This window comes from Leguminivora glycinivorella, chromosome 2 (genome assembly GCF_023078275.1).
Source record: "Leguminivora glycinivorella isolate SPB_JAAS2020 chromosome 2, LegGlyc_1.1, whole genome shotgun sequence".
Taxonomy (NCBI): domain Eukaryota; kingdom Metazoa; phylum Arthropoda; class Insecta; order Lepidoptera; family Tortricidae; genus Leguminivora; species Leguminivora glycinivorella.
Window position 1 is genome coordinate 22,004,474 of NC_062972.1, and position 11,532 is coordinate 22,016,005.

The 11,532-nt window shown below is 40.2% G+C and overlaps 1 protein-coding gene and 1 long non-coding RNA gene across 2 annotated transcripts; both read right to left on the reverse strand.

Moving 5' to 3' along the window:
• Window positions 1-618: 618 nt before the first annotated feature.
• On the reverse strand, window positions 619-5,039 carry LOC125238864 (proton-coupled folate transporter-like). The gene is made up of 6 exons (XM_048146336.1): window positions 4,206-5,039; window positions 3,980-4,112; window positions 3,496-3,597; window positions 3,037-3,174; window positions 2,564-2,720; window positions 619-779 (listed from the first exon to the last, which is right to left on the reverse strand). Exons 1-6 carry the CDS (start codon window positions 5,037-5,039, stop codon window positions 692-694), a joined length of 1,452 nt encoding a protein of 483 aa, XP_048002293.1. The 3' UTR covers window positions 619-691.
• On the reverse strand, window positions 827-2,046 carry LOC125240460. The gene is made up of 2 exons (XR_007178632.1): window positions 1,591-2,046; window positions 827-1,114 (listed from the first exon to the last, which is right to left on the reverse strand). It is a non-coding gene; the product is annotated as an uncharacterized LOC125240460 (long non-coding RNA).
• Window positions 5,040-11,532: the final 6,493 nt, after the last annotated feature.

Genomic DNA, 11,532 nt, shown 5'->3' on the forward strand with positions numbered 1-11,532 from the left:
ATGATAATTTAACTCCTTAAAGGCTAGTAGGCATAGATAAGTACAGCCATAAAATTATGGACAAAAATTGGTAAAACCATTTTGTAGGACGTAAGTTTTTTGCCATTATAAATGTTTTCTTATTGTGTTTAGGATCTCTGTAGATAGTTACTTAGTCATTGTACTGTAATAAATGTGGATAAATGTTTTTTTTAAATAAATATGCAATATATATATATATATTTTTACTTTTATTACCAGAGTTCCAAATATTAATAACATGTCTAAATAACCTAACCACAAAATTAAAATTTTGATTAAACCCTCGACATAGTGGACCGATTTTCAGGAAACATGGCTAAGAACACTCCCTACTAACTCAGTTTTCAAACAAAAAAAACTAAATCTAAATAGATTCATCCGTTCGGGAGCCACGATGCCACACACACACACACACACGGACAGACACGTCAAACTTATAACACCCCGTCGTTTTTGCGTCGTGGGTTAACACTTTCGAAACCGGGCTCTACGCGGCGCTACGACATTTTCGCTACATACGGGGAAACCCATGTAATCGGCTACGCTTCTACGAGCGGTGTGCCCGACAGTCGGGTTCTTGGTAGCGAAAGTGTTAAATATCATTAATTTTTGTTACATTTACATTACAGATTGGCTTTATTATCTGAAAATATTACCCATGTCCACTTAGCTAGGCAGGAAGATCGGATTCATTTGGCAAGTTCTCTAGTTCAACAGGTCGATGCTTTTGCTTGTAACGGTTCCTAATTATAAACCATCTGTTGTAACGTCTAGGACTGATAGGACATAAATAAAATTCTACCAGTACGTTAACAAAAATAATTTATTAAATAAAAACTAAAATTTGAAATAGGGTCGTGGGTGGTCAAGGCCCGGGTCTAAAATTTGCCACCGCGGAGCGGTACTGCCCTGGCTGGTGGTTATGACGGTGGTCCGCAGCAGGTGTGGGGGCCAGCGCTGAAGAGGAGCAGGGGCGACGGCGGGCGAACGACTCAGGCTCCAACCCAGCCGTCTGGATGTTGTGTGTGTGGATGCTGGTGACGGTGTGACACGTCGGCCGAACGGTCTTCTTTTTTAAAAATAACGGCGCACCCTGTAAATTTCCACGCATAGTCTTAGTGATGAGACCTTGTTCTTGCTCGCTCTGATAGGTGAACACCCTGTGACGATGATGATGATGATGAAGGTGAGACCAAGAATAAGCCGGTGCACCAGCAGCATAAGTGCATAAGCAGATAGCGTGTTTGTGTTCACAAATCAGAGCGGAGTTACAAGCACAGCAAGGAAAAGCACAGAAGTAAGGAAGAAAGAACAAAGAAAGTGACTAAATTAAGAAGGAGGTACGCACACATACTTATTCGTACCCGCCATTACATTACTTAGCACTAACAGAACAAAGGAAATTGCAAAGTCATTCCCTCTAAAAGCGTTTAGCATAAAATGGGAATGAATAATTTAAATTAAGCATTTAACACTGTTAACAAAAGATAATTACAAGTGAGCTCACATTAGAATTAAAATTACACTATGTACTATTTTTTAAAATAACGTTCAACACTTTGCACTTACCAGTACGTGGGTGCGGGAACTCGTTATTTCGCGATTACGTCGCCGAATATATTTAAATTAAATAAATTTGCAGGTGTCCGCGCCCACCAGAAAATAATTAAAATTATAATTTGTACAGCGCGCGAGACGACACGGGCTGGCCCGTGTGCGCGACGGTACGTACGTGCGTAACGTTTGGCGGCTGGCGCGGACTGATGACTGGGCGGCGCGGCGGGGCAGCGCTCGCGCCAGTTCCAGATTATTCCGTGACGTCAGCTCAGACCGGTCGTAGTACAGTTGATACGAATAGCGCATGGACGGTCGGATTAACCTTGCGATGTCTATTACAGAGGTTTTTTAAAACATAATTATTTTATTTTATTCTTAGTCGTACTTTAAAATAGAAAAGTAGAATAAGATAATTAATGTAAATATAAAATTGATTGTTAAATTTGTAAAAATAAATAGTTAGTTGATTAAAATAAATAATAAAAATAATAATTGATTAAAATAATTCATGCAACTATAATTAAAATTGTAAAAATAATAAAATTAAAGCTTATAATTAAAACATGTACGTGCAACGTTACACTGTAAAATAAATAATTAAGGTTATCATCGGTCACGTAAACCATTAAAGACAATTAATGTGTGTTATGCTAGAATCCTTCTACTTAAATAAGACATGGAAGTCGATTTTCGAACTTCATTTCGTCACTCTAAAGTCTGTGGAAAAAACGAAATAGGTACTCTTTTAAAGTATGGGCGCTAGATATTGGAAATGCGGAAAGAGAAGCGTCACAAAATTAATAGGGTCGCATACATTCCCGAACAGATTCGAATTCAAATGTCTTAGTAGGTAGTGGACATATTATTGAACGAAACACACTATATCCAGCGGTCCAAGTTCAAAATTCGGCCTCCTGTCATTTCTTGTTTTATTGTTCCTGTTAGGCTCTGAAAGATAGGTTTAAATATGACAGTAAAAACGTACATTAACATGATAATAGGGGGCACTGTCATTCCAGCACTAAACACATACACCGCGCTTGTAAATTGCTTCACAGTCTGGGCGTATATGGTCGCATACAACGGGTCGAACACGAGCGCAGACAGGGCCTCCATTAAACTGAATAAAGAATTCATTTTGCCTGGAAACATGATAGAACTTATTACTCACCTAACATACTAAAATTCTATTAGGTCGCCAATAAACGGAACATACCTAATTCTTCACTAGGTACTAATTTTGACGTCATTGAACGCAATGCAGTGTAAGTGGTTGCATTCAAAAATTGTACTATAGGAACTGCAAAAAAAAAACAACGAAAAAATTTTCTTCAGAAGCTCCATATTAAATGAATTTCGACGAACGATCGAGTGTGAATACTTGATTAGAAGTTATATTGCTGTTTAGCAAGTTTGTAAATATGTATGTGTACCTAAATGTATCTAGGGCTAACTTACCTAAATACATTTGAAAATCAGTTCGGACGAAATTAATGTAAATAAAACCCATGAGTTTGCTCGTAACTGAAATGAGACAGAGCACGGGGTCATCCACGCCCCATCGCTTGCTCAATATGCTTATTGACAAAAAAACAGCTGGAACCAAAGTAAAGACACATGCAAAAGCGGAACTTAGGTCCCTAGTCTTGTTGTTCGTAAGTATTTCACGCATGTTGATTAAACTTGTAGATATAGCAATGAGTTATCTCTAGAAGGCTAAGGCAAAGCATTAGTCTAAGAAAAAAAGATCACACAGTCCAACTAGCCAGTAACAGTACTTATTATAGTATAACGTAATTAATTTAACTTTGTAGTGTTATCTGGATAAAACTGTTTTTATATCCATGTGATGTTCTACTTTAACACTTGGGAAATAAAGTCCACATTTACCTAATCCTATGTAGGTACTTTACTCACCCACTGCATGCAATATGTGACTGTATGTCGAATACATGCTGTATTTGACTGCATCCCAATTGAGGCGATATCGTACAAATAGGTAAGTAATTATGTGTTCCCCTAAAAAAATTACGAAATCAAATCTCTCACTACGTACTAGTCACTACAGATAGAACAATGAAACTTGAGCAGTTTTATGTGCCCTGCATACCACTTTTGGGAATACAGACTTTTTATTTATCTATGTTTGTATTCAACATGTTTCTTGTAGGTACCTACTCAATTGAATGTCATAAACGTACAAGATCAATATGAATACCACAGTTGCCACAGTTTCGTTTTCTTTCAACCCCTTATTTGCCAAGAGTGGCACTGAAGCTTTAGTAGTTTCATGTGTTCTGCCTACCACATTTATGGGATACAGGCGTGATTGTATGTATGTATCAATATGAATAAAAAACTCAATTTATTTTTTTCAATTTTAATTCAAAAGTGTACATACCGTGGCCGGCTCCAAAAAGAATAGCAACAACTAATAAGTGCAGGGTAATCATCAATTTTACGTCACCCTGCCTTTTCTTGGTGACGACAGATATGGTATCTTTTTGCAGAGACAGCAACTCTGAAAACTTGAACTGGAAAGCAAATTCGATAAGTAGATAGGTCTTTAGTTCATGTTAATTTGTGTAAACCAATAAATAAGTACCTAGGAAAACCTTAATTTTTACCTTTTTGATATCCACTTTAGCGGGATTTGTATTACTTTTTAAACAAACATATCCGTATATCATTGTCATTAAATATAAACAGCCAGATATTACGAATGTACCCACATAACCACAATATTTCAGTAGGAGTCCACTCAAACTAGTTCCTATGAGTATCCCGGTTGTTAGGCACAAGTTCACCATGCCAATACGAAACGTTCTAGTCTCTGGAGTAGAAATGTCGCTAATATAGCTAAAAACTCCAATAAACGACGTTACGTAACCCCCGGTAATAGCCGGGAATAATACTTCTAGGAGCATCGTAACTTCTACGGGGATCTCATAGAAGAGAATACTGCTCACTATATTGCTTACAGTCATGAGTAAGTCTCCGAAAATAGGAAGCAACATGCAGATTTTTCGGTTGCCAGTTCTGTCGCTCCAGGCCCCCATGAACATGACAACGAGCGTTGGCAAGGCGGTGTGAATTATGCTTCTCCATGTTTCTACCGATGAAATTACCTTCTGCACTTCTCGCTCGTATTCAATCAAGTTGCTGCCATTCTTATCGATTAAAGGATTACATATTTCGGGGCCATAATTTAGTTTCACGAGACAAGCTTTAGCCAAATTTAAATTTTGGGTCGCGAGTTTTCCCAGAGCCGCCGGTAAGATCATACCAGCCATAATGGGTTCCACAGTTATGTTAGATCTCAAACATTTTAATTTTTCAGTGAGTGTTTTTCTCGGAATTTCGGTTTTGTCTTTATCTGATCCGATTTTATCAACAGTTGGTATTTGGCGAAGTAACTTTTCGTCAACATTTTCCAATTTGTTATTTTGAGAACAGTGCATAATAAATAAACTAGAACATCTACAATCAACTTGATTAAACTAACCCATACGGGCCATACGTATGATACTCGTGCTACTGTAATTTACTCAAGATAACTACAATTGCACCTGTATTCCTTATAATACCTACAGTATGTATGTTTGTACGATAGAAATAGTACATACACTACGATAAAAGTGTGAAAAATAGGAAATTCAAAACGATATGGCATTATTCACCCACTCGGAAAGGCTACTTTTCTTCCCTGTGAGGAGGGAGCAAAGTGGCTCTTTTCCACACTTTGCTGTTCAAGAACTTTATGTTGCCAGTATTGGCTACGTGCACGACAATTACGCCCACTACCATGTGAACTTGAAGTGGAAAATGTCAAAAAATGACATGTAAACAAACATTATATTTTAACGATTTTTCGTTAATTTTAAATAAATCGAATAACAAGAGCTACTATTTCAAGTGTAATTTAGGTAGATAGATTATAAAGACATGGATATAATACCAAAAATCAGTTTCCAAAGCATTACTCAAGGTATAAACTTCCAACCCCAAACTACAGAAAGAGTCAATAAATTGGTGCTGGCAGGGCATATAAGGAATCTTGAAGAACATAGGAGTAATGGTACAAGTTCTTCGAGCTAGTGATATGGTATTCGCTAAACCTCCGTCCCGTTAATGCCATATAAAACAAATCTAAACGTAAGTACCGCGTAAACGTAAGTCATGTCCGCGGCCGCAGAAATATCCGACACGGGCCTATTCCCAGGCTAGGCCTGAATCTTTAAGCATAATCTTTTACGGTAGGAAAAATACTAACAGCGTATTGAACAATATTAGGTAAACAAAGCTTAAATATAATTTATTATAATGTTTTGTTTTGACATGTCACTTACGTTTTCTTTTCACCGTAGCTATCCATTTAGTTCTTTGATCCAATTTCCAGTGTGCTCTAAGAAACGCATAGAACGTGCAACGACTATTTATGCCATTATTTGTACAATTAACAACGAAACAACATTGATGCCCCATATCAAACATTACACATTGTATTATATTTTATGAGTTTTGATAGATGACAACCACAATCAGTGTCGATTTTGACCACCGCAAGCACTGCGATCGCTTTGCTTACCCCCTCCATGCACTTCGCACGAAGCCAATAAAATATTATCGCAACAAAAAGGGAATGCACATGGGTAATAAATATTGTAATCGATCTTTGATTGTAGATTTAGTCCGTATTACATATTTGTACATTGTCGATTATCTATATTTAGAAACTTAATCACTTCCTCATAGTTGATGTGAAAAGCAGTGTGTCACGTGGTAGCAATATAATTTCCACCTTGCCTTGGGCGTTAGACCACCTCGCGTGATAATTTTCTTAAGGTAGTATTATTTTAGTATCATACCGTATAAGACAAGTTATCGGCCGTCGTAGCTCAACTCATCACTATTTGCACTGAATGTTTACCCCATGTCGGAGCCATTGAGCAACGTGTAAGGAACCTAATGTCAACATCATAAATGCTCTCCAAACGAAAACAAAAATCAGCCATGTAGGAAAAATAATTCTTGCATAAGCGAATTTTGGCTTAGGTAAAGGTGCCTTAAACAATATACGGAAAGTATACAAATATTTAAATTTACGAGTAAAAGGATATATTAAATAAAACTATTTGATGTAGGTAATTCAACTGTATTTTATAAAAAATCTGTAGTTACAGCAATATTACCTACTCAATAACTATTGATTAAACTGAACTCTCTAGTCCACAAAGATCCATGTTCACACCAAATTGAATGACTGGCTCAGTCCAATAAATATCTATAAAATATTGTGTCAAAAACGTATTATTTACATATAGTTTTTGGCAAAATCTTTATTGAACCGAGCCTATAAGTGTGAGAGCTACGATCCACATACTTAGGTTTCAAAATTCTTTCGTAGGCAAACTTTAGAGTAAACCTTTTTTTGTCCATAACTTGGAAAAATAAGTAGGTGCAATGTAACTCTTAATCTACCACAAAAAACCTGTCGGAACCGTACAGATGTAATGAAACTTTAACTGAATTGGTAACCTTCTGTATTTAATACACTACATCATATTACATACATAAACTTTAGATATATAGGTAGGTACTATGTATTTGTTTTTATTTCAATCGACATCATGATAAAAGAGCGTTTGTATATATGTATATTCTGATACGATTAGTACAAATATATGTTGCAAATGTTTAAACTAGAATGGGCCATCCTATTTACAGGATAAAAAAAACAGTAATTTGGAACTGTGATCGATTGATCGTAAATAAACTGCGATACAGCACGTTATTCTCATGAAGTGTCCACAAATTTCAAATTCTCATTTTGACATAGAATTAGAAATCGTTCATGTTTTAAATCACATTCGTAACATTTCTAATGGAATCTGTACGTCGATAGCATGCATGCATTTAGGTTTAAAGGTATTTTGTGTGGTCTATTCAAACATTTACAGTTAAATAACAAATATGTATTATACAGTATTTGTATGTCTCCTAGAACGGGCTATTACATTGTAGCTACTGACTTGTTTCAATCTAATGACAAATCAGGTAGACATGTACACAAACATAACAATAGTTTATATGGGAGAGTCGCATAATGTAGGTACCGCAGTCGGGTAGGTAAATATATTTATACATTAATCGTAATTATCTAACGTAAAAACAATTCATAAATAAACAAATTCGTAATACTTAACCTTACCACTAAAACAACGTATTGTGTGAGCAATAGTGATATTCAGTTATTTATACTATTTTTTTTAAATAAAGAGATGCAAGCAGAAAATGTGAACATAAATAAAATAGGTGCACTCTAATCTATCTACAATTTGTTTTAATGAAAGTATAGAACAGGCGGGCAAGCATGGGCGCGTGATATAGCTCATATGCGTCAATGCGTCCTTTTTGCACTTTCAATAAGTGCAATAAAGACGGACCCACGCGATAGCCTATATCACACTAGTGTGCTAGACCCGCAGGAGCATATAAAGCAAACTATAATCATCGCATTATACTAAAAGTGTTCCCAATAATAATCTTACTCTAAAAGTTAAATTAATTTAACCATTTCATTATTTTCGGTGCTTCGTTCGCACTTGACTACTGTCACTTAATAATATAAAAATTTTACCTTCCAATAAAATTATTATTATTTTGCCTGGTATATCCGAGGTCTTTATAGAGAGAGTACGTCGTAGACGTTGCATCGGACCGATAGATGGCGCCATCGTTCGTTGTAAGTCGCTCCGGCGTCACACCGCCGCGATGTTGGTAGTCCCGTTTTCCCCACCTGCAACATAAGGCTCCTTGCGCCCCGACCCGCCACCAGCCACCCTCATTGTTGAGGAGAAGTGCCGACGGTATATTAAGCCTACCAGGAAGGCATCACTCAGACCTCGGATATACCAGGCAAAATAATAATAATTTTATTGGAAGGTAAAATTTTTATATTATTTGTGCCGTTTGTATATCCGAGGTCTTTATAGAGACCTGTTTATTATCTCCTGGTGGCGAGTCAGCTGGCGCGCAAGCCTTTGGTAGCCCTATTGGCATAGCATAGAAGAATAAGTGAATCAGTTGTTGAACCGATTTGACAGATGTATCAGTCGAAATCGCCTTCGATCCGCGAATATCTCGGTGCCAGAAACGCCTAAAGAGATTTTCGTGATGACGTTTAGCTTTAGTCAGCGAATAGTTAGAGAAATGACATTATTATACATCGCAGATCAAAACCAAAAAAGATGTAGGCGAGGTTGACTTGAACAAGACACAAAAACTTTAGATACACTATTATTATTAACAGAGACGTTATTTTATCAGGTTATAAACCCAATTTCAGACACAAAGTGTGGAAATTAACTGTAAAAGTAGTGTAACTATCTGTACTGTAGTAGGGTAACGTAATTGATACTGCTTTTGTCAACCCTTCGTAAAAATTATCAAAATCAATATTAGCTTTGATATGACTATTTAAAGTCCAACGTCTTACGTCCATATCAAACACAGAAAAAGGTCATCACTCACGCGCCCAAGGGCTATTTGTTACAATACTGGTATTTTCGATCAGACTATTTCGCGTCAAGCGAGCGCGGTTGCAAGCGAGACTCCTGAACTCTGAACTCTTTTTAGTGAGGGCATTTGAGGATACTGATCGCTCGGTAAAACTAGCCTAGAAGATGAAAAGTACGAGCGCTGTCGATTGCTACTACACTGGACGGAGGTATCAGTCGATTTCTTCAAGTCAGTCATTGACTCTTAGGGTAATCCATTACCTAATCCAAAACCCGATGCGACGGATTTCTACTTCGTGCAATGAAGGTCGACAGCGTAGACTGAGAGGTGACGTCCGTGTCGCATCGCTGGTGGTTGCTGAACACGTCGTGGTAGCAGGTCAAGGGATGAATTAAAACACCGCCACACATGCGCGCTTTGAGAGCGTAGGCGGAGCGCAATAATGGCGGTGCACCGCACAAACGCTGGCGTTGCGCCCAGTGGGCGCTAGCGGGAACTAACGAGCGCGGATTGCGAGCGCAACGCGCGCGGGACGCGAGCGGAATGCGCGCGCATTCAGCGCGCTGATAGCGTAGCGTTAGCGAAGCGGAATGCGCTTTATGTGTGGCGGAGGCTTAATACGTACCGTTGTACGGCGTAATGCAGGGCTCTCGCAGACGAAGAGGTACGATGACGGGCGAAGCAGAAGAAGGCGAGGTCACCGAAGGTCACTTGGCTCCCAGGGGGTGCATACTGACCTCGTACGACAGTCTGTTGGAGTCAGCAGTTACTGTCGTAGTTACTCGTAACAGAAGAGACGTAGTCCTGCCATCGTACAGCATAACATAACATACAACCGAACTGTGCATAGCATATAGTGCTATGCGAACCTTAATCCGGCTGCATGTCACTTCAGTCGCCAGCGCCACCGCCTGTTGAAGATTATTTTCCATCGGAAGAGCTTTACTTCGTACAATGTTACGATTATTGAAGGTCTTATCGGGCTGCAGATGCAAGCAAAACAGGAGCGATTGGCCTACAGCTATCGGCAGCTGTACGAGGTAATGCTGGTAACTGCAGCGGTGTAACCTTCCTCTGTAGACTACGAAAGTTGTGAAATTGATGAAATCAGGTTCTACGATCGCATCAAGCACTATTAATTCAGTATAGTCGAGCCAGATGATAACTACTGAAGTCCTCCTGAGTTCCTGGCCCCTTTCGCTTTGAGCTGGAATCTCAAGTTCACTAAGGCGAAGCGGGTTTATTTTTCCCAATTTGTTTATTAGAGGCTCGGCGAACAAGTTCATCTCGAATGGACAGGGGGCGCCACAAGCCTCCGGGAAATCTTCGTGTACTTGGAACCCCCGCGGCCAGATTACCGATCGGTTTTGGTGTCCGCCCGGTAAACAGACGCACGCTCAGGATGCAGGACGCTGGCTCGAATTCAGATCTGGACATTCTGAAAGAGATTTTTTTTTTTTTTTTTTTAATTCCGCAAACCTTTACGATGTCTTTGACCTACACAATGAGCGATGTACAGGAACCACAGGGTCGTCTCGCGAGGCGCCTCTCCGATTAGATAGCCGCGAACATCGTCAGGACACCCTCGCAGCAGTGCGGCTCCTCGCTGGTTATTGACGTCTTACCTCGTTCAACTATGGGTGGCCAAGCCACGTTAGGACGTAGCATCTTTAGAATTTATCTGTTCTCACTTCGGCGACGGAGGAGTCCTTGGTCAAAATAGAATGTAAATACTGTCAAAGTACTTCACGGGAACTGGAAAGAGAAGAGTGGATACCATAGTGTACGGGATGTCAGCTGATAGCGGCGCCCGGCGTCACATTGGAGGGTAGTATCAGCCTGGTCAGCAACAGAGACTGCAACGATACCGTAGCAGACGGAGCCTGGATAGTCGTGGTCGTGGCACCATTGTAGCGGAAGACAGTGTTCGCGGTGAGCGTGACATCAGGCGCGACGGCAGCCGCCGACGTCGGCGTGGCGGCCAGCGACACCAAGGGAGCACATCAGCAATCTTACCAGCTTGTCACTGCAGCAGAAGGTGTTACGTTCGGCGGTGAGATTGAGACGGCCGTCGTCAGCTCGAAAGGCGTCTTCGATGCCCCTGTCGCGTCACGCAGTATCGTGCTCGGTGGCCCTCTCGAGGTCGCCGCCGTCAGCGCGGGAGGCACCGGCGCCAGCGTGGCAGTCAGCTACATCGGTGAACAGCATTGACAGAGTTCGCGGCGTCGTCACGGCAAACGCGGCAGGAAAATTAGCGACGCCTTCGCGGCAGCCGCAGTATTGCGCTCGGTGGCGCGATGAAGGTCGCCGCGTCTCCAATCTTACCTCGTGCGATCGAGGCGACATCAAGGCGCCAGCATCAGCGTGGCGGCCGACGACACCGGTGGAAAACTTCAAGTAGCTTGCGGCGTTGTCACGGCAGACGCAGCAGAA